We start from the raw sequence: 23,672 nt of genomic DNA, 5'->3' as shown, positions 1-23,672 counted from the left end.
AAAAAAAAATTAAATCTAAGGTAAGAGCAAACAGTTGAAATATATTGATGCTTTTCAATCTTTGCAACAATCAACTGAAGGAGGAAAAAAGAAACAGTATTGCTAAGAGCTCAGCATTTTCAAGGTGCAAAGTAATTCCGCAGCCTTAATTATTTCAGTGTATTGCTGGTCTGCCTTAAATGTATCTTCAGTTTTATTGCAAATTTCATTTTGTATGCACACAACATTGTTTTGTAAAGGTAAGTTTGTAAATATTTCCTTTGTAAGTCTAATCACTCATGTGTACTGTTGTGAGGTGATTACTTGCTGTCCCATGTTGTTATTACTATACTGCAGTATATATGATCATCTACAGATGTAGCTTCAAACTGTACATCTTCTGTCCTTGCATTCCTATAAATAGAGTATACTAATGATGCAGTTTGTGGCCTTTTTTGATTAAATACAATTGTTCAGAGAAGACCGGGTCAGTCTTATTTTACACATACAGCAATGCCGAGGCTTTGAAGACTCAGAGCACGCCCACTGCTTTATTCACCTGATCTTTTTCGGAGAGGTGTTCACAGGAAACCAGAGCAAGGGACTACCGCTCCAGTCAACTCTTAGCTTTGCATACACCAACCCAGAAACCAGGCAGCCTTTTGGGAGTCACCCCCAGAGCCGGAGCACGAAGTCTGGGGTCACAGCAAACCCTCCCTGCCGCACTGCTGCAGGTCGCCACAGGCGCTTCTCCTTCCCTGTGGAAAGAGCGGGCGCTGCCCAGGGGGACCGGGACCGACCCTGAACGCCCCCCGTGCGCTGGGCCCCGCACCTCCCGCAGAGGGGTCCCCTGTCCTGTGGGGCCGGGCCCCGGGGAGCCGGTCCGGGGATGGGGCGGGCTGGGCCTCACGCCGTGGGGAGCTGGGCGCGGGGGAGCTGGGCCCCACAGCGCGGAAAGGGGGGCTCGGGATCGCGTGGGGCCGGGCCCCGCGGGGATCGGTCCCGCGGGGGGCCGGGGTGTCCCCTGTCACCGCGCTCCCCTCACAGGGCCCCGCCCCGCCCCCCTCCTGCGCATGTGCACAGCGCGCACCGCCCCCTTCCCTTCCCGCGCTGCTCCGTCATCTCCCGGCGCCGGGGCGGTGCGGGAGGGGGGATGGCGGCGGCGACGGGGCGCGTGGCGGTGGCGCTGCGCGAGGCGGGCGCCCTGCGCTTCGGCGACTTCGTGCTCAAGAGCGGCCGGGCCTCCCCCGTCTACATCGACCTGCGCGGCCTTGTCTCCCACCCGCGCCTCCTCCGCCAGGTGCGGGGCCGAGCGGCGGCCGGTGTGGGGGGCGAGGGGCCGGGCCGGGCCCTGCCCGGAGTGCCAGGCAGCGCTTGTCCGCGGCGGCACCCCGGAGGTCTCGGTATCTCACCGCCTCTGGCGGGGTAAAGGGTCTCCTTTAGCTAAAGGAGGGGAGGGGGCACGGCAGCGCTGCCGGGGCCTCTCCGGAGAGCCCTTCCTGGGGCTGGGGTCGTGCTCTGCTGGGGGTAGGCGTCGGGCTGTCTGCTCGCTGTCAGGTCATGCCCAGGAGAGAGTTCTTCGTGCATTGGCATTGCTTCCCGAGGTAGTACGTTCGTTTAGTCACGTTCACACTGTCTGACTCCTAAAAAAGGTTGGGTTTTCCTTTTCAGGTTGCAGATCTCCTCTTTCAAACAGCCAAAGATGCTGGTCTCGAGTATGACTGCGTGTGCGGCGTTCCTTACACCGCACTGCCGCTGGCCACGATCATCTGCTCAGAATATCAGATCCCAATGCTTATACGGAGGAAGGAAGCAAAAGACTATGGTAAAGCCTTCAAATCAAGAGTTTGTGTCTACTTGTTGTCTCGTTTGGGAAATGGCTTTATATATTTGTGGTTCTTTTGTAATGTGCAGCATCTCCATTCCAGTTTAAGGTTGCCACTCCAAAAGGCAGCCCCTTTTCCCCCTAGAATGTACCTCGCACAGCATCCCAACCTGATCAGGCTCTGCCAGCTGGTTGCTGATTAGGCTGCAGCTTGAATCCTGCTGTAGTAGGTTTGGAGACTCTTAAGGGGGGAGAGGTTGTTTGTTTCTTTCCTTCAGCAGTGTTTTTTTTCTCCTTGGCACCATTACCATGGTTCTGGGTCACCGGCCTCTTCCAGGAACCATAACTCGGTTTCTCTGGTACACTGAGACCAGTGCCACATCTCACCCCAAACAGAGCTTTTTGTGTATTGACTCCAAGAGGAACCTTTCCAGTCTCTTATTCATTTACTTCTTTTTCTTTCATATCCTGTAGCCCTGTAATCAGTGGGCAGGGTGGACCAGGTGAGAAGCAGTTCTCTACCCAGTGAACCATTTATTTGATTTTGATAAAGGAAGTGGGAGAGAAGACTGAAGCCTTTAACCTACCATAGCAACTGGATTTCTATATGTGATAAGAGCTATACCCTTCTAACAGTATTTAATTAGAAAGTGTGCTTGTCAAAACTAAATGTTACCCCTATGTTAGTCAATGTGCCAGGCGTGAAAATGTTTGATGTTCCTTCCTGTGAAGGGCAAGTCAATTGTGACAGCAATTAACTGCCTGGCACAAGGTTTCTGATGTCACGTGGATTGCAGAGCTGTACGTATGCTTGTTCTCTAGGCTGTCATGGTCTAAGCACGGCACTCGCTGCATAATGTTCTCCTGCTGCTCGCTGCTTCCTGGGAAAGCTAGGCATCCTTTGTTGTTGCCCCCCGGGAGGCCTTTCATGGACGTGTGCCTGTTGCTGGTTAGGGCAAAGGCATCTGAGGCTTTACTCCTTCTAATTGTTCTAACAGGCATATTAAGCACAGAATACTGCCTGTGGAAAATAGGAAATATGCTGAAGAGTACCAATAACTTGGCTGCTCTAAAGATTTCTTAAATAACTGGAGAAAATAGTTTTGTAATTCTGAGCGTTCGATTCATGGCAATAATAAACTTCTGTAGTCATCCAAAGATTTAAATTTGTGCAGTTAACAATATGTCAGTATTGTTAATGGAACATAACTTCTGGAAACATAAAGAAATACTTTATTAACTTGGAGAAGTAACAGTCTCTGTGAATTGAATTACAAGTCAGGGACTGAGCTATGGTAAGAACTGTGATAACTGGTGTCAGGTAATAACTAAACAAATTACCTCTCTATACTGACAGTGAATGTGAAATTCCTATTCTCTTGAAGCCCAATTCCATTGGACTTCAGGATATGCTGCGGTGTACGCTTGTACGTGGAACAAATATCATCCTTACATTAGCATAGCAGGTTAAAGTTTTGATGCATTAAGTTTTTTGGGGGTCTTTTAAACTTTCTTCATTTAGTGGCGTGTTTGTCTTTTATTTTTAAGGTACTAAGCGGCTAGTAGAAGGCACCATTAATCCAGGAGAAACATGCTTGATTATTGAAGATGTGGTAACAAGTGGATCTAGCGTACTGGAAACTGCAGAAGTTCTTCAGAAAGAAGGATTAAAAGTCACGGATGCCATAGTGCTGTTGGACAGGGAGCAGGGCGGGAAGGCCAGGTTAGAGGAACGTGGAATTCACCTGCACTCTGTGTGCACGTTGTCCGGGGTGTTGGAGATTCTCCAGCAGCAGGGAGAAGTGGCAGTTGAGATGGTTGAAAAGGTGAAGAAATTCATTCAGGGAAACGTGTTTGAGCCAGTGTCTCAGAATGGCCCCGCTCCCGTGAAGAGATTATGTAAAGAGCTGAGCTTCAGCGCTCGTGCCGAGCTGCCGGGGGTGCATCCTATTGCAGCCAGGCTTCTCGTGCTCATGGAAAAGAAGCAAACAAACTTGTGCCTTTCTGCTGATGTCACCAGCTCCAAAGAGCTGCTGCAGTTAGCTGCCATCCTGGGCCCCAGCATTTGTATCCTGAAGACTCATATAGACATCCTGAATGACTTCACCCAAGAGGTAGTAAAGGAGTTGAGAACACTCGCAAATCGGTATGAATTCTTGATTTTTGAAGACAGGAAATTTGCAGACATTGGGAACACAGTGAAACATCAATACGAAGGTGATTATCATCAACCTCAATTTACTGTAACTTTGCTGCTGGTGTGCGTAACTGCAGCACTGGCACAGGTTGCCAGGAGGGATTGTGGAATCTCCAGCCTTGGAGAAGACTCAAGGGGATGAGGCCCTAAGCAACCTGATCTAGCTTTGAAGTTAACCCCGCTGAGAGGGCGTGACCTCCAGAGGTGCCTTCCAACCTTAATCTTTTTATGAATCTATGGTTGTGCTCAGTAAGTACTTCTGAGTAGTTGTTTGCTGTGAGAAAATGCAGCGTGGCTTTTTAAAGCAGCCTGCTGTTGTATGCTTATGTGCTCATTACGGCTTTCATTCGATATTGCTTCTGCAACTGTAGAAACTTCTTTTTTCCTGATCCATATGTCCCATATGATGTGCATGCTGTATTGAAAGGTAGCACCTGTGACAGTGGATTTCTAGGTTACTATTATATTAAAGGTGAGATACTAAGAAGTGTTTGTGAAAAGTAAACCTGAGAGATTACACTTTGTGGTTAGGCAGCTGTCAGAACTGTCTGATGAGACTGAACTTGTAACTGTCAAGCTTCAGTAGTAAAACTGTCTTTTAAAATGAGAGTGATTTAGCATCCAGCTTGTTTTGTTTAACTCATGTTTCCCGTTTAATATGTTTTTAATGACGCTTTGCCTATGTCTTCTGATCCGTGTTCTCAGGTGGTGTGTTCAGAATCGCATCGTGGTCAGACATCGTTAATGCCCATGTGATTCCAGGCTCTGGAGTTGTGAAAGGTCTGAAGGAAGTAGGTCTTCCTCTGCAGCGTGGCTGTCTTCTGATTGCTGAGATGAGTTCCCAAGGGTCACTTGCAACGGGTGAATACACAAAAGCTGCAGTAAGTAGGCAGTCTTGTTTCGAGTTAAAAGCTTGTAAAGTGTTGTGACAGGGAGGTTTTGTGTGCTTCTAATATTTGCACTTCAAAAGTCTCTCCAGCTCTAACTATTACGTGTTTTTTTCCTGTGGAGACTCAGGAATCTGACAGTGTGGTGTTTAAAGGTTGCAGCTGTAGGCTAGCCGTGTGAGGTGGTTGGAGTTCACGCTGTGAATTCTAGTAAACATGCCAAGTTTGCTGTTAGCCCCCCCCCCCTTTTTTTTTTTCCTTAAGCAATAACTTTCTAATTAGTTTAAATTAATTCATTTTATTATTTATAACATAGACAGAAACATAACGTTGATGTTCCTGGCTGCAAGTGCAGCAAGATCAGTGAGTGGTAAGTCAGCTCTGGGTGACTTTGTATTGGTAAAGCAAGAACAGGTGTTTCATACTCCTGTCTTGCACAGCTTAATGTGTCAAAGGGTGGATGAGAAACAGATTACTAGTCAAACTTAATTTTAGGTATATCACTTGTAACTGTTTAATGATCTTCTTCAGGTACAGATGGCTGAAGACAACTCGGATTTTGTTTTTGGATTCATATCTGGATCTAGAGTTAGTAATAAACCGGAATTTCTTCACTTAACTCCAGGGGTGCAGCTGCAAACTGGAGGTAACTTTTTCTGAAGTATTTATAGTCTGTTTGTAAATACAGTAAGTGATCTAGCCTTCAGTGAAAAAGTGACTTCTGAAGAGGGTTTGGTTGCTGATTCTCTCGTGGGAGGAGTCTGTGTTTGCCATTGTGGGGTGCCTTCTGTATTTCTGGGTACACTGATCCCTTTCGTGGGAGCTCTGAAAGGCAATCAGCAGGCTACACAGCTTTGTTCGTGTGCTGAGGTCTATACATACCATAAAGCACAGTGCTTAAAACATATGAAATGTCTTCAGAGAGTTGTTAGGTTAGATGTACATCTACTCAGTAGAAGTAGAAAAGATGATTTTTAACAAATACAGAAGTTTAACTGTGTACTGATGCAGTATCAATGAATTGGAAGTCTTATACTGACTAAACTGGTTGTTGCTGAACCAGGTAGGGGAGATGTGTTTCTCTGCAATACTTAACTCTTATGAACCTTGAAGTGAAATCACAAACTTTTATGTGACTGTTTGGGGGTTTTGCCTGTTTTAAGAAGGCTAAGGCTTATTTCGGCAATCCTGATTAGTGCTTCTTTGTGTAACTGTTCCATCTGTTGTGATTGGTAAATCATGAAAAAGGAGGGCGCACTCTGTCAAATTTGATCTGCGTAATAGGGGGTTCGTTAGTTGGAGGCACAGTTTCTAGTTATGTTTGTGGATTGTTAGGGTGAAAGCTGGAACAGCATATCTGTTCTCTGTTCCAGCACCTCTTTGAAGCTTTTTGGTAGATATAGTTTTGTATGAACTAAAAAAAAAAGGTGTCTCTATTTCAGGTGATAACCTTGGACAGAAGTACCTAAGCCCCCAGGAAGTTATTAGCGAAAAAGGTTCAGATATCATTATTGTGGGACGTGGCATCTTGTCAGCTTCAGACCGTCTTCAAGAAGCAGAGAAGTACAGGAAGGCGGCTTGGGAGAGCTACGTAAGCAGACTTGGTATTCGTGCAGAAGATTGAAAGCAGGCCACTTTCCTGGTCAATAAGCAAAGCCGATGGAGCTGCAATCGTTGTGAGACTTCCAGTTAAACACATAGACACTTCAGCTAGGAGAAAACTGCCCTTTTGGAGAAAAATCTGTTATTAACTAAATTATTTTTAATCACACACACAGAGATCAAGCTGCACATGCCATGGTTGTTTTTTTAATATTTGAATGTATGAAACCAAAACTTCATGCCCAGTTTTTAGCCTTAATAGCTTTTCTCTTCTGAAAAATACTGCAGTAAACACTCCGAGGGTCTGTGATTGGCTGTTGTTGCTTCTGTTTCTTTTCCCCACCCTCAGATTCCTTCTGGCTGTGGAAACAGTATTTTACTGTTCTTCAGTAAAAATAAACTTCACCTGCAGACCTGACCTGCTGCCCCACTCTCACAGGATTACTCAGCTCTGCTGTTTCCAAGGAGCAAATATGGGTCTTAATCCCACACTGTGAAATTGAATGTGTTGTTTAATAAATACTTTTTTGCTACTGTTTTCCTTTCATTGGATCTGTAAGTCTTCCCTATGTGGCAGTGTGAAATACTGTTTTCAGAATCCCAGTATTACAAAAACTCATTCTAGTGTGTTTGTGACTGCAGGAATTACTCATGATTCTGTTTACAGGAGCTACAGAGAATTTGTCAGAGCAACTAGTTGTGTGCTTAGTTACAGTGGAGCTGTTGATTCCTCTAACGAGAAACAAAAATATACTTTCTGTTTATTTACTTTTTGTGACAATAGCTGGAATACTTCCAGGAATTATTTTCCGCTCTTCACGATGAATAAGGAGAAGTGGAAATATCTTGTATGGTTGGTTTTGACTAGAAAGGATGGAATAACCTTAAATATATCTAGTGTATATGTGTGGTGGAAATCAGCTTGAATTTTCATTGCTATCGAGAAGGCAAAGACGAATGGTGATGCAGGTCTAGACTTGCTGTTCCTGTGCTGATGCAAAGCACACAGAGAAAGCCGGGTCCCTTTGTTAACACACTTACCTGTAGACTAGGAACAGCTATGTCTAGTGAGAAGAGTCCAGTACTAATGCCAAAAAACTCTTCACTAAGCCTTTCAAAATAGGAGATTGGAATTATGCTGAAGTTCGAAAGGAGAGTTTTTATTGATTGTTGGTTGGATTGTTGGATTAATCTATACAGAATGTCTGAGACCAAGGGACGCAGGCTTGGATCTGAGGGCTTTGCCTTGTACTTCTTGTATTTGTGATGTTGTGCTCTGTTAGCAGTCAGACTTCAGAAACATACAACTGAAAGACTTCCTCACTGTCTGGGCGTATTGAGGGTGATGACTTTACCCTTTCACACTCCACATGCCCTGGAAGTGTGCTTCCGCTCCCCTTGGTGACGGGGCTGCTTATGGGGCTTAGGAGTTGGTTACTGTGGAGAGAATGTTGGCGCTTACTCAGTGTGTGTGTGTTTTGTTTTCCTTGGGGCTACTGTTTGCTTCAATAGTCTTATGTATCATAACTTACATCTGGAGAACTCCATCTAGGGAAAATACAGGCTCTCTTGGCCACCTTTCACAGCTGGAACTTGATGAGTGTGTTGTATCTTGTGCAGCCACCCTCTGCAACAGTCTGTGAGTCATGATACTTCACATCAACTTCTAAGAAGTTCCAGTCCTTTGGAGTGAACAGAGGATTTGGAATTTGTTTACTGTCTCATCTTAATTATCTTATGGCCTTGAGGCCTGTAGCAGAAACAAGACTTTCTCACTTAAACTGTTTTGCAGAAAATTACTTTTTCCACCAGAGGGAGCTGAGACTCTGTTTTTCAGGAGAGTTGACACCCTAGCTCTTCTACAGCTAATAGTTTCCAGAGATGATACCAGCTCTAGATATGCTTAGGATGAAGATCTGTCTGGTTTTCAACAAGTTACACCCTTGCTGATGCCCTCATTTAAAACAGTAGAGTTTACCAGAAAGCTGCCTCAGGCTGGAGTTCAGCACTGTATGTTGTTGTAGGCTCGCTGTTAGAGCGCAAGCAGAATTTTGGGAGTTCAGTATTTTCCACTAACTGTGCTGAATCGCAAGTGGGTGGCTGACATCCATGCAGCTAAATCCCTGAGCAGACTCTTCGGAGGGCTAGTTTATTGGCCTCTAGCTGAAAAAATAGCAACTGGATTTGGAGAGATGGATGTGATCTAATATCCAGTCACTTTTAGAAGGTATGTGCAACTCATTTTCTTTACAAAACAAGTTCTGAGGAGCAGATCAATTGGCAAACTTCATTTTGCAGTCCTTCATTGTGCACTCGGTAAATCATCCAGAAAGAGCTGTATTCTGGTGCTTCTTTTGACACCAATGTTGCAAACATTTCAATTAGTAAAACAAAAACATGTTACCTCCTATATGCATTCTTCTGTCAGAGTGATTATAGTAAACAAGTGTGTGCACTTTCTTTGAGACACCTGAAAGTGATTAAAAATCCATTTCAAATTAAGAACAAATGTTAATTTCCTTGCTTGCCCTGGCTGCTCACATTCATCGCATAGTTCCTGCTGTTGGTCCCAACTGTTCCTAACATGGGAACTAGGTCACAATTTACAAAACTCATTTGCATCATAATATATGAATCTGAAAGTCTTGCAGTTCATTCTCTGATCTGATTGAGTCTGGGGTAGAGGCATAAGGCTATATTTAAATTATTGGGTTATCACATGATTTATACCATCAGGCAAGTAGGCATTTATATGAAATTGTGATCCTTAATCCACTCTGGAGTATGGTTTATAACAGAATGAAAGGATATCACACTTCTCATAGTGAAATAAGACTGTGATCAAGCGTTGTCAGTGCTTGCAGCAGAAAGAAGGCTGGCTTGCTGCTATTTCTGAGCAGCATAGCAGGGACTCTGTGAGAGTCCAGCACAAGCTGGAACCATTACGGAATTTTTATGTAGCTTTTGATATTTGTATGTAAAGTTCACTCTGTCTCTCCGAGGTTGTGGGTATCTTCGTCTAGCACGAGGAGTGCTGTGTCAAGACAACCCAGCCTGGGCGCTTTAATCGATATAACTGCATAAGTACAGTGCTTTACTCGGATTTAAAATGCTTGCAAAATCTTGATAAAACCAGCACTGAATTAAAACCAGCAAAGTTAAAATTTTTGTCCTTAAAAGTATTATTTGTATGTCACAGTATCAATATGGCTTTATTAACCAATATTTGATAGGTCATATTATAGTTCCCATAGCCTATTCTATGAAAATTTATTTAAGACTTAATCCCAGAAAAATAACTGAATCACTTCCCTTTAAGTTTACTTGGAAAGCCTGTTGCTGTGGATTTTTTTAGCAAGCGACACAAACATTGCATTTAGGGAACAGGACCAAAGGAATGTAAAACACCCAGAGGAAGTTTGTTTCCAGATCTGAGTTTTGGAGGTCACTGTCTCAGGGAAACGGTCTGTTTTGGAAGCTTGTAACTGGAGTGCGGGCTAGACAGGCTGGATGTTTTGTTTGTTTGTAATCACTCTGTTGGTTCTCAGTCAGTCTGTACCACAGTGTCAAATACAGCTTTATGTTCAACACTGCAGCAAACTAAAACTCAGCCGGCTCCAGCTTCAGGTTTTCCTCTAGCTCTTTTGGCAGGTGTTTGCAGGCTGGGAGCGGTGACCCTGCCTGCGTGTCTGGGTTGACTTTGTCCTCAGTCTCGGTTCTCTATTTCTGCATGACCCATGTTCTCTGAACTTTTTCTCATAAGCTGATGCTATCCACAGTCTGGCTGTGAAAATGCAGGGTTGTAGGTGGAGGCTGGCCAGTATGGTCAACAGGAGCAAGCCCGAACAAGGCTGTAGCTTTGAAGTTCTTGCTTATAGCATGGTCTCCTGAACAGAACTGTAATGGTATGCCATAGGTTGTGTCTAACCTAAATAGGTATTGCAGGAGAACATGCTAAGCTAGCGCAGTTGCTTTTGATCTGTTCCTGAACAACTGATAGTAGCTATACAAAAGATACTTTCACAGACAGGACTATTGGGACAGGGAAATTCTGCAGTGTTCCCTGCAGCTGATCATTTCTGCTTTGCTGAGAGGTATCATTTTAGGCTGATGATGGGAGCAGCCATAAAGGCAATCTGGTTATAAGGGGGAAAATATTGAACTGAAGACCCCCGCTCAAATCCTGACAGAGAAAATGCCTGCCAGCCTGGGAACCAGGCCTGGGAACCAGAAGCATCCTTGAGGAGTGCAGCTGTCATCTTTGAAGTGCAGCTGGATACCGAGAAAGCAGAGCCATCCCGAGATACCATTGATAAGAGCAAAAACAAGGAACTGTAACAGCAACTTATCATCTGGGAAGGTGAAAAAAAAGTCTGGAAACGGGGGAAAACATCCTGAGAAAGTAAGCACTGGTAACTGCCATTGGCTGTTCTAACTCACAGAACAGAAAAACAGTCTGATAAAACAAAAATTGGTCTGAGAGAATAGAAAACATCACCAGTTATTGGCTGTGCCAGGTGAAAAACAGAAATTAGCAACATCTATTGGCTGTTTGGGGTGGTGGTGTCCTACGCCCCTTTATGTCTCTATGATATAAGAAGGACTTACTTTTTACCCAAAATGGAGCCTCTTTCCCGCGCACAAACTCCTTTTCCCCATGATGTTTCCTCGGCAGAGCGGATCCTCACCAGGGACGCTGGGCTGACTCTGGGCTCTGTGATGTGGATCATCATCCAAGCGAGACTTCAGCCGTTGTCGACTGGCCCCACTTCTGGGATGGGTTTGACTGGCCCCACTGCTGGGATCGGCTTGATGAGCACTTGGTACCGGTAACATTTTTTAATATATTACAGAGAGATATATATATAAAGGCCTGCATGTAAGTAGTTACTGATAAGTATATTTGCTGCTTTATTAGTGGTAATTCTGCAGTAATTGGTAATATTGAAATACAGACTTGCTGCTAATATTGATTGCTGCTGCTGTGGAAATATATGTTTGCTTTCTGGTAGTAATTTGTAGTAACTTGTAGTATAGATATACTTCTTTTGCCAATCATAACTTTACTTGCCTTGATAGTAGTAAACTGTAATGAAGTAAAGAACATAGGTAATAAATCCTCCGTGTCTTTGTGCATGATGGAGTCCTGCAAACGGTTGCAATCTTTGCATACCCGCAGGTCAGGTAACCCTTCTGGGTTGTGGCATTAATTGATGTCAGAATTGGGCTTCTGTGATACACAGGTCATGGATGCTTGGGAGAAAGCAGTAGAAGAGCAGCGAAAATGGCAAGAGGCTAAGGGGTGGAAAACCCCTCGGTGGGACAGGGATTGGGTGTCTGAGAATTGGTTGAATTGGGAAACGCTGCGAGCAGAGTTTCAGAAGTGGCAGGACACTCATAAATGCAAAGCAGAGGACGGCAAGGGGGCCTTCATCGGGCTTCTCACGGAGGCGTTGGTGGCCGCAGGCGCTTTGTTTATCACTGCAAGGCAGGAGCTGGAAGCTTTGCAGCAAGCTAAGGATGCAGAAGCTCGAGCAGTTGCCTTTGAATCCCATAGTTTTGTTACGAACCAATTACTTAGACAATTAGAAAAGAATCTCAGACCTCTGGCTATACAACAGCTAGAGCAAGACCCTACGTGCCTGGTCTCAGAGAGCGAGATCATTGAAAAGATACACGTACTGAAAATGGCTAATGAGGAGGATGGCTTTGATTCTGGCAGCGGGTCTTCCACCCCCGCTTCGTTACCCGAGCATCATCCAGATAACGCAGCCTGCTTGTACCCTAGCATTAAAACTTCCCTGGTACAACTCCCAGCTTCTGCCAGAGAGGAAGGCGCTCCCCCACCTCCTGGGGTCATGACGACCACTGCGAATTTTAACGCAGAACAGCTAAGGCAGCTGTCCTTGCAGTATGGCAAAAAGCCCCATGAGGACTGGGTGGGATGGGTGGTGCGGTGCTATCAGCTTGGGGCTGGAACCGTCATCCTTAATCAGGCTGAGGCCGGACAAATATTCCTGGGAGGAAGAATATTTCTCTTAAACCCCAATGCAGGGGCCAGACTGAATACCTTCTCTCTGTTAGCTTCCATAATACATGCTGTCAGAGAAATGCCGGGACCGCGGGGGTATCTCCCTCCCCCTCCCTGGAGTACTCCAGATGGGTTTTCTGGATGGACGATGAGGCTGGCTGCTCGGGATGTCCTTAAGGGACAAGGCGACATACCCCAGGACATAATGGCTCTGCCAGCAACAGCAGCAGGGAAACTAAAACTCTTGCGAAATGCAGCACCCGGGGGGCCGAAGAATCTGGCCTTAATGTTATACCATGAAACCTGGGACTGGAATACCATAATGGCCCAAGGGCTGCAAAGTTGGACAGCCCTTATGGGGAGGCGACGAGGACCCCTCGGGGGAAGCACCCCCGAAACGATAGTCTGTAAAAGAGAAGGTTGGGTCAGGGTCATCCAAATGCTAAAGGGAGGTCAGAAGAATAAGAATAAGGGAAAAAATGCTCGAAATGCTGAAATTAATCGTTCCGACACAAAACGACCCCTTGGCAAACAGGAGCGTGATTTGGAACGGAGACGCTTATGCGATCTCCTGCGAGGAATAGGCTTCACAGCAGGCCAGTTAGAGGGGATGCCCATGTTTGTCTTGCAGAGACTGTGGGATAACCGCGATGCGGGCAGCACCAGCAGCCCAGGGACAGGGAAGGGGCTGGGTGGCATTAGTTCTTCTGATTCCCCCATCCTGGACAACCTTGTTCTGTCCGCTCCCTTGACCCCACTACCCGAAAAAGAATAGAGGAGCTCCCAACATTGGCCCAGGGAGACCCAATGACCCCTCCCAGGTGGCCAAAATTTTTTTAATCAATATTAGCACCTTTGTATACCATTAATAATGAACGGCAAATACTCCATCTCTTTTCTTATGGGTACAGGAGCCTCAATATCAATGATTAAAGCTGAGGATGCTCCTGGGTTAATTCAGAAATCTCAAGAAAGGATTTCTATAGTAGTGATTACCAGGAAAAATGAGAGCTCCCCATGGCCAGGATAAAATTGGCTCTGCCTGGTGGAAGGACACCAAGATCCATAGTGGCAGTAGGTCTTTTAAGTATTTTGAGTATGGATATACTAAAATCCCAGACTATTAATACTCCATTAGGCTCTCAAACCCTCAGACCCAGAACTCAGTCATTTCTGTCAATAAAATACCTGCTGTGGAGGCTATTGCTTTTCTGTTAGAAGCAGCTCCCAAGTTACCTAAAAGTCCCTTCACCCACATATGACAGTACTGCATTAGCCCTGAAGCCTCACAAGGTATAACTGCTTTCATCCAGGATTTAGGACAATGGGGTATTTTTCAGAAAACTCATTCACCATGTAACTCCCCCGTACGGCCTGTCCGTAAGTCTAACAGCACCTGGTGTTTCATGGTAGACTGTGGTAAATTCAATGACAATACTGGACCCTTACATGCTGTTGTCCCCTCTATTACAAGTCTTCTTTTTTCTATAGAGCAAGCAGCCCAGCCTTGGATGGCTGCCTTGGATATAAAAGGTATGTTTTCTGTGGTCCCATTACAACCTGAGGATCGAGAGAGATTCGCTTTTACCTAGAATCATCGAATCATTAAGGTTGGAAAAGACCTCTAAGATCATCGAGTCCAACCGTCAACCCAACACCAGCAGGCCCTCTAAACCATGTCCCTAAGCGCCTCATCTACACGTCTTTTAAATACTTCCAGGGATGGTGACTCAACCACTTCCCTGGGCAGCCTGTTCCAAGGCCTGATCACTCTTTCAGTAAAGAAATTTCTCCTAATGTCCAATCTAAACCTCCCTTGGCGCAACTTGAGGCCATTTCCTCTCGTCCTATCGCTGGTTACTTGGGAGAAGAGACCAACACCCACCTCGCTACAACCTCCTTTCAGGTAGTTGTAGAGCGCGATGAGGTCTCCCCTCAGCCTCCTCTTCTCCAGACTAAACAACCCCAGTTCCCTCAGCCGCTCCTCACAAGACTTGTGCTCCAGGCCCTTCACCAGCTTCGTTGTCCTTCTCTGGACACACTCCAGCACCTCCATGTCCTTCTTGTAGTGAGGGGCCAAAACTGAACTCAGTATTCGAGGTGCGGCCTCACCAGTGCCGAGTACAGGGGCACGATCACCTCCCTGCTCCTGCTGGCCACACTATTTCTGATACAGGCCAGGATGCCATTGGCCTTCTTGGCCACCTGAGCACACTGCCAGCTCATGTTCAGCCGGCTGTCAACCAGCACCCCCAGGTCCTTTTCCTCCAGGCAGCTTTCCAGCCACTCTTCCCCAACCCTGTAGCGTTGCATGGGGTTGTTGTGGCCAAAGTGCAGGACCCGGCACTTGGCCTTGTTGAACCTCATGCAGTTGGCCTCAGCCCATCGATCCAGCCTGTCCAGGTCCCTCTGCAGAGCCTTCCTACCCTCGAGCAGATCAACACTCCCACCCAGCTTGGTGTCATCTGCAAACTTACTGAGGGAGCACTCGATCCCCTCGTCCAGATCGTTGATAAAGATATTGAACAGGACCGGCCCCAGTACTGAGCCCTGGGGAACACCGCTCGTGACCGGCCACCAGCTGGATTTAACTCCATTCACCACAACTCTCTGGGCTCGGCCGTCCAGCCAGGTTTTTACCCAGCGAAGAGTGCACCTCTCCAGGCCGTGAGCCGCCAGCTTCTCTAGGAGAATGTTGTGGGAGACAGTGTCAAAGGCTTTACTGAAGTCCAGGTAGACCACATCCACTGCCTTTCCCTCAACCACGAGGCGGGTCACCTGGTCATGGAAGGAGATCAGGTTGGTGAAGCAGGACCTGCCTTCCATGAACCTGTGCTGGCTGGGCCTGATCCCCTGGTTGTCCCAGACATGGCTTGTGAGCGCCCTCAGAATGAACCGCTCCATGATCTTCCCCGGCACCGAGGTCAGGCTGACGGGCCTGTAGTTCCCCGGATCCTCCTTCCGGCCCTTCTTGTAGATGGGCGTCACATTGGCAAGCCTCCAGTCATCCGGGACCTCTCCAGTTAACCAGGACTGCTGGTAAATGATGGAGAGTGTCTTGGCAAGGTCTTCCGCCAGCTCCCTCAGTACCCTCGGGTGGATCCCATCTGGCCCCATAGACTTGTGAACGTCCAGGTGGTGTAGCAGGTCGTTAACTGCTTCCTCTTGAATTATGGGAGGTTTATCCTGCTCACCGTCCCTGTCTTCCAGCTCAGGGGGCTGAGTACCCTGAGGATAACTGCTCTGACTATTAAAGACTGAGGCAAAGAAGGCATTAAGTACCTCAGCCTTTTCCTCGTCCTTGATGGCAACGTTCCCCCCCACATCCAATAAAGGATGGAGATTCTCCTTGGCTCTCTTTTTGTTGTTAATATATTTGTAAAAACATTTTTTGTTATCTCTTATGACAGTGGCCAGGTTGAGTTCTAGCTGGGCTTTTGCCTTTCTAATTTCCTCTCTGCACGACCTAACGAGATCCCTGTACTCTTCTTGAGTTGCCTGCCCCTTCTTCCAAAGGTGATAAACTCTCCCTTTTTTCCCTGAGTCCCAGCCAGAGCTCCCAGTTCAGCCAGGCCGGTCGCCTTCCCCGCCCGTTCTTCTTACATGGGGCACATGGGGACAGCCCACTCCTGCGCCTTTAAGACTTCCTTCTTGAAGAACGTCCAGCCTTCCTGGACCCCTTTGCCCTTCAGGACTGTCTCCCAAGGGACTCTCTCAACCAGTGTCCTGAACAGGCCAAAGTCTGCCCTCTGGAAGTCCATGGTAGTGGTTTTGCTGGCCCCCTCCTTACTTCACCAAGAATTGAGAATTCCATCATTTCATGGTCGCTAAGCCCAAGACTGGCCTCCGACCAGTCCTTCTCTGTTTGTGAACAGCAGGTCAAGCGAGGCAGCTCCCCTGGTAGGCTCACTTACCAGCTGTGCCAGGAAGTTCTCTTCCACACACTCCGGGAACCTTCTTGACTGGTTCCTCTCTGCTGTGTTGTATTTCCAGCAGACGTCCAGAAAGTTGAAGTCCCCCATGAGAACAAGGGCTAGCGATTGTGAGACTTCTGCCAGCCGCTTGTAGGATGCTTCACCTGCCTCTTCATCCTGGTTAGGTGGTCTATAACAGACTCCCAGCAGGATATCTGCCTTGTTGGCCTTCCCCCTCATCCTTACCCATAAGCACTCGACCTTATCATCACAATCATTGAGCTCTAGACAGTCGAAACGCTCCCTAACATACAGAGCCACCCCACCGCCTCTCCTTCCTCACCTGTCCCTTCTGAAGAGCTTATAGCCATCCATTGCAGCACTCCAGTCATGAGAGTCATCCCACCACGTTTCTGTGATGGCGACTAAGTCATAGCTACCCCGCTGCACAATGGCTTCCAGCTCCTCCTGTTTGCTGCCCATGCTGCGTGCATTGGTGTAGATGCACTTGAGCTGGGCTATTGATTTCACCCCCAACATTGGCATGCCACCCCTAGGCTCATCTCTAGTGAGCCTGGTTTTATCCCCTTCCCCCTTTGAACCTAGTTTAAAGCCCTCTCGATGAGCCCCGCCAACTCATGAGCGAGAATCTTTTTCCCCTGTGAGAGAGCTGAACTCCATGTGTTGCCAGCAGGCCCGGTGCCGTGTAAACCTCCCCGTGGTCAAAAACGCCAAGATTTCACCGATGGCACCAGCCCCTGAGGCACGTGTTGATCAGTTGTGTTTTCCTTTTTCTTTCAATTTTCTTCCCTGCCACTGAAGGGATCGAGGAAAACACCACCTGTGCTCCTGATCCTTCCACCAGTCGCCCCAGTGCCCTTTTGATCCCTTCGGGACTTCTCTCTGCAACCTCCTCGCTGCCAGCCTGTATAACCAGTAGCGGGCAGTAATCGGAGGCCTGCACCAGACCAGGGAGCTTCCTAGCAATGTCCTTCACCCGGGCCCCAGGGAGGCAGCAGCCTTCCCTGTGGGATGGGTCTGGCCGGCACATTGGGCCCTCCGTCCCCCTCAGAAGGGAATCACCTATGACAATTACCCTCCTTTTTTTTCTTAGCAGAGGCAGTCGTAATGCGTGGGGCTGACTGACTCACCCTGGGCCACCCCCTGGACGGATCTTCATCTGCGTCCTCGTTTGTCTGGCCCTCAAGTTCCAGACCCCCGTATCTGTTCTGTAAGGGCAACTGGGAAGGTGAGGGAGGCCGGGAGGGGATTTGCCTGACGCCCCGAGCAGGGACCTGTTTCCATTCCCCCCCGTCTCTTAGGTCCCCTCATTCTGCCTGGTGGCAAGAGGGCCAGGGGATCCTCTGCTTCTTGCGGAGCCTCCGTGTGCTGCCCTTGCCTCAGGGACGGCAGGGTGCGGCTCCACCAATCTATCTCCCTCTCGCACTCCCTGATACTCCTTAACCTCTCCACCTCCTCCTTCAGCTCTGCCACCCGGCTGAGCAGGTCATCCCCCTGGTCACAGCGCACACAGGCGTCGTCTCTGCTGCCCTCCGGTACGAGTGACAGGCTCAGGCATCCCTGCAGCCGGAGACCTGGGCAGCTGTATGTTTGTGTGGGGGCTCCGTCTGGGTCGCCACTTTCCTTCTGGTGATGGCTTTTGGCCAAGTGGAAACCATGGCTAGGTCCTCTTTTTGGAGGGCCGTGACCACTAGTTGAGTTAGCCTCTGGGGCCTGGAGGGGGGCTGCGCCCTGCCCCCACGCTTCCCTGGGGCGGAATACGGTGTGCTTTTACCCGATTACCCCAAGGGTTCGAACACAGCCCTACGTTGTCACCAGGCTTTAGCTAGGGAATCAGAATAAGTCCCACGGGAGCCAGGGGTGACAGTATATCAATACACAGATGACATTTTAAATGGAGGTGATTGCCCCAGTAAGGTCCAAATAATGTCCGATCGCTCTGGGAACTGTAGGATTCTGGCAAGCACGTTTTCCAGAGTTTGGTATAATTGCTCGACCCTTACACGGTCTGTTAAAGAGCCGTGCTACCTGGGCATGGGCAGGATCTCCTTCTTGTTTCTGACACAACACTGGCCAGTTTCAACTCTAATTGAGCTTTGGCTTTTCCTGTCTTCTCCCTGCATATACGAACCACAGCTCTGTACTCCTCCTGTGAAGCCTGACCTCGCTTCCAGAGATCATACAATTTCTTTTTCCTCTTGAGCTCCACGAGGAGTTCCCTGTTCAGCCAAGCTGGTCTTCTACCCCATTTGCTTGACTTTCGACACACTGGAATTGCCTGCTCCTGTGCTTCTAAAAGGTGGTTCTTAAAAACTGACCAGCACTCATGGACTCCTAAGCCCTCAAAAGCAGATTCCCAGGGGATATGACTAAGTAGCTCCCTGAATAGCTTGAAGTTTGCTCTCTTGAAATCCAGGGTAACAACTCTATTGTCCTTTTTTCTCATTACACTGAAAATTTTAAACTCGACTATTTTGTGATCACTGTGGTCAAGACAGCCACCTACCACCACATCTCCCACAAGTCCTTCTCTAATCACAAATAGCAAGTCTAGGAGGGCATCTTTCCTAGCTGGCTCACTGAGTACTTGTGACAAGAAGTTATCATCTTCCACAAACTTCAAGAATTTCCCAGACTTGCTCATCACAGCACTATGGTATTCCTAGTTGATGTCTGAGAAGTTGAAATCTCCCATAAGGCCCAGGGCTACTGATCCAGAGAATGCCTATAGAATAACTCATCAGTGCTTACATCCTGGCTCAAGGATTGGTATTAGACATCCACTACAACATCTCCTTTGTCTTCCACCCCCCTAATCCTCACCCACAGGCTCTCAACCACATCCACTAACTGTAAGGGCTGTACAATCAAACCTCTCCCTTAGATAGAGTGGAACTCTGCCACCTCGCCTGTCCTGCCTATCCCTCCCGAACAGCCTGTGGCCCTCCATCCCAGCACTCCAACTGTGGGACTCATTCCACCAAGTCTCACTAATACCAATGATATCGTAGCTCTGGGGACTGACCAATGCTTCCAGTTCATCCTGTTCGTTTCTCATACTGCATGCGTTGGTGTACAAGCATTTCAGATACGCTCCTGAGCCCTCTGCGCTCCCTGGAGCAGCATAGATGTTCCCACTAGCATCGTCACCCTCAGGTGATGCTGTGCCAACCCTTGGCTTACCTTCAGCTCTCCTGTCGGTATCCCCTTCCTCCATCGATTCCAGTTTAAAGCCCTCTCAGTCGGTCCTGCCAGCTTATGACAAAAGACACATTTTCCCCATTGGGGCAGGTGGATCCCGTCAGGCCCCAGCGTACCTTGTGCTTCAGATACACTTCCATGGTTATAAACCCCGAAGTTTAGGTGGAGACACCAGTCCTGGAGCCAGATATTGATATCTTGGGCTCACCTGTTTCTTCCAAAGTCTCTCTGCATTACTGGGAGGATCAAGGAAACCACTACCTGTACTCCTGAGTTTTTTAGCATTTTTTGTAGGGCCCTGAAATCTCTTTTGATCAACCTTAGACCTTTTGTTGCAGTATCATTAGTACCCACATGAAAGAGCAAGAGTGGATAATAGTCCGAAGGCTGTACTAAGCTCTTCAGTCATCTGGTGACATCCCTAATTCTGACCCCAGGGAGGCAGCAAACTTCCCTGAAAAGAGGATCTGGTCTGTTCCGCACAGGAGGGATTCACCGATGACCACAACTCGCCCTTGTTTCTTCTTGGCACTGGTCTTAATGTAGGACTTGTTGCGAGGGGTTGGTCAACCTGACCTTGGTGAGAGTGCTTGCTTCTGTCTCATTATGTGCTTCATCTACCATACCCAGGGCCTCGTACCTACTCTGTAAGGGTATCTGAGAAGGTGAGAAGGGGTTTCTCTTACAGCTCTGTGCAGTAACCTTCTTCCACCCGTCCCCATCCCTCATAATGCTGCCTTTCTCCTGGTACGAAACGGATCCTGGGCCTGCTTCCGTAGTGGCCACGCTGAGCCGGCTTGCATGCATCAGAGATGGCAGAGCACAGCTCCATTGGTCAACCTCCTTCTCGGACTCTCGGTTGCTCCTGTCTGCTCACCTCCTCCTGCAGCTTGGCCACCATGCAGAGCAGTTCATCTACCTGGTCACACCTCCCACAGCCTTGCTTGCTATCACCCTCCATCTCCAGGAATATTGCTTTAGCCTGTTTAGATCACCTGCGCTGCCGAGTTCCCCTCGGTTGCTCGGGGAACACCCCCTGTTCAGTCGTAGTCTCGCCTTGTACTCGCCTATCCCTCGTGGGTCCCTCGCGGCTGCTGGCTGCCCCGCTGCTGGTGCTCCTCGCACTGCCCTGCCACCCGTTGCACGCTCAGTGCAGTCCAGGAGATGGTGATGCACAGAGCACACTGCGGCTGGGTCGAGGGGACACCTGGGCTTATGGGGGGAATTGACAATACCATATGCAAAGGCAAGGGAGTGCTGAGCCCGGTGCTGATGCAATATATATAATAATTGGGAAACTAAAAGATGGAAAGTTAAAGGAAGGTGCTTGATCACCAGGGTGGCAAGCATCTCATTTCTAAGCAATGGATATCCAAATTACCTAATATCCAAAAGGAATGAAGCGATTTTGGTTTTTTTCAGGTCACCCTAACTGCAACATCGGCAACAGGAAACTCAGGTTATTCTCCCTGGATTTTGGTCCTACCTTATTCATCGTACTGATTTGGCAAGTGGCATGAAATGAAACAACGTCATGAGCGCTTTTCTTTCTTATAATTGTTATATTATGTGCACAATGATTGGATCATATTTAGTAATTACAGTATTGCTTGTTCCCTTATCTCAAGGTTGGAATAGCGATCACATTGTTCAATTTATGAATAGAATTTCTCAAGCAGGCAACGAATTGGATTGTTGGTATTGCTTACACCACCCTCAATCATTAGATGCCAAATTTTGGTGGTTAGCAGAACCTGTCCCTGAAGCATCTTGTTATCAATCTAATTTGGCACACTTACTCCCCAATACACCAAATTATCAACAACCTTTCAAAGCACATTCATACGATAAAGCCCCATGGTGCATCACGATGCCTCAGGACACAAATTCAATTTGGGTGGGGAAGACAAGCAATTGTAATTACACTTTGTAGTACAATCACACCCAAGCATGGTTTCAATGTCAATGTGACAGAACACAAGCTTGTATTGATTCTCATCTGGAAACCTCATGCACCTGAAATAATGAATCAGCAATTACAAGCAAAGGGGTTTTTAATGGACTCTGGCATCTTACATGGAACATTAATAATACGAATTGTCGAAGATAATATAATCTCAGTGGTCCTAATTGTACATGCTGTTGCCTACAGAGTAATGGTTGGCTTAGTATTAATGATAATTGAGACATATGTGGCTGAAACAACATATCTGGTTGTGTAGATTGTAACCCCTTTTGGACACACTGATTAATGTGATTAACAAAATTGAATTGTTTTTCTAGTCCATGGTGTTCATTCTGCAAACAAGGCAATGACTCTGGGCGAAGCTGGGGGGCTGACATTTTAATACCTGGGTGGTTTTGGCTTTTTGGCACTAATGCCTCTAAGGGTCTACCACCAGAGCGGACAGGCACTTGTACCATAGCAGGTCTCGCTCTTTAAGCATTTTGATCTCAAGGTTTGACATTTAACTTTCAACACAACCATTACCCTGTATATAATCAGCCCACAGGAACAAGACCGTCTAAGTTTCCCAAGTTTGTACGTGCACTGTTTCCAAACTTGAGTGTCACTGAACTAGAACAAGCTGTTGTTAGTATTTCTGCCTCACTTGAAATTACCCAAAATGCTACTATGGATGCTTTAAAGAACCTACAGACGGAGGTTAACTTGCTCTCACAATTGGCTACTGTCACAGGTGAATTTCTAAGAGAAGTCATCGTTGTGGGGTTAACTAAGAGGGTTTTATTAATGATTCAATTATGATCAAATGGTAATTAATTGATGATTGAATGAAAATCAAATGGTAATCAACTGGTGATTAAATAATAATTGTATGTTAATTAAACAGTGATTTAAAAATGATCTGACAATGATTTAAATGATGATTTAAATGATAATTTAGATGGTGATTAGACGATGATTTAGACAGCGGTAAAATACTCTACTACTTATTATACTTCTAAAAATTAAGCTATAGCTGGATATATAAATGTTGCTAGCATACAATATACCTTTAGGCCTAATGTAAAATGTTGCTTACCTTGTTATAGACATCAAATGCCGGGTAAGGGACGTCTCAACCTCGAGGAGTAACCTTGAGAGGCGTCCCTGCCCAAGGGGAGATCACCTCTGTGCAGCCCGCTGCCGTGCCGGAGAGCTCGACGGGCTCGGGGGGCTATGGATATCTCCAGCGTAAAGTGATGGACTGGCAGCACGCCCCCTCCGCAGAATGTGTGCAGCTGTGGCAGTTCTAGTTCTGTCTCGTCCCAGCTCGGGCTGGCGCTCTTAGTCCTGATAAGACGTGGCCTAGACTTCTTAGTCCCTGAGAAGATGTGGCTAGCACAGGTCTCGGGGTTTGCACGGCAGGGCTGACTTCAGGCAGGGCTGCTTGTCGGTGGTGCCTCAACCAAGGTGCTGCTCACTCACTCAGAGTGGGGGCATCCATCACAGCTGGGCCTTGGATTATTTTTTAGGCTCGCAAAGGGCTCTTTGTGTGTTCATGAATACTACCCGTTGCTTCTATGCTAACAAAGTCAAACAAATTGAATATGAAGTGAATGTTATTCAGCAACACATCCACCAAATAGCCCAAGAGCAGCTCCTGCCTGGGGACTGGCCAGCTGGACAGTCATGGCCAACGTCTTGGCTGCCAGACCCCGGAGTATGGGCACGGGCGCTTCTCAGTGCCATCAGCTCTCGTCCTGGCTGGCGGATTCGAGCTTTTCTGTAGCGTATCTCGTATCAGAGCACTCTCTGTATCACTTTTGTCGAAACCAGTACTGTATACTCGTGCCTCAACCAACAAACCCTCTCAGGAGCTGCAACAACATTGGGCCTGACACGGACATGGGTCTCCTCCGCCTCACGCATTAGGAGGCAAGAGAGACGCACCAGGCGGGGTGTAGTCTCACTCCTAGTGACCCATCAGTGGTTGTAGGCCAAGGGGTGGAGTGATGGGAGCAGCCATAAAGGCGACCTGGTTATAAGGGGGAAAATATTGAACAGAAAAAG

General features: G+C 47.4%; 1 protein-coding gene and 1 long non-coding RNA gene across 2 annotated transcripts; both read left to right on the top strand.

Annotated features, from left to right (window-relative positions):
• The first annotated feature begins 1,114 nt into the window (after positions 1-1,114).
• UMPS (uridine monophosphate synthetase) lies at positions 1,115-7,028 on the top strand. The gene is made up of 6 exons (XM_075152845.1): positions 1,115-1,279; positions 1,651-1,804; positions 3,353-4,021; positions 4,707-4,882; positions 5,420-5,534; positions 6,331-7,028. The coding sequence occupies exons 1-6, from the start codon at positions 1,133-1,135 to the stop codon at positions 6,510-6,512; spliced, it is 1,443 nt and encodes a 480-aa protein (XP_075008946.1). The 5' UTR covers positions 1,115-1,132; the 3' UTR covers positions 6,513-7,028.
• A 4,203-nt stretch (positions 7,029-11,231) lies between these two features.
• On the top strand, positions 11,232-17,211 carry LOC142083443 (uncharacterized). The gene is made up of 3 exons (XR_012674058.1): positions 11,232-11,319; positions 14,013-14,054; positions 17,127-17,211. It is a non-coding gene; the product is annotated as an uncharacterized LOC142083443 (long non-coding RNA).
• The last annotated feature ends 6,461 nt before the right edge of the window (positions 17,212-23,672 follow it).

Source organism: Calonectris borealis, chromosome 6 (assembly GCF_964195595.1).
Source record: "Calonectris borealis chromosome 6, bCalBor7.hap1.2, whole genome shotgun sequence".
In the NCBI taxonomy this organism is placed as follows: Eukaryota; Metazoa; Chordata; class Aves; order Procellariiformes; family Procellariidae; genus Calonectris; species Calonectris borealis.
The sequence above is the reverse complement of the archived record's forward strand: the minus strand, read 5'-3'. Positions and strand labels throughout refer to the sequence as shown.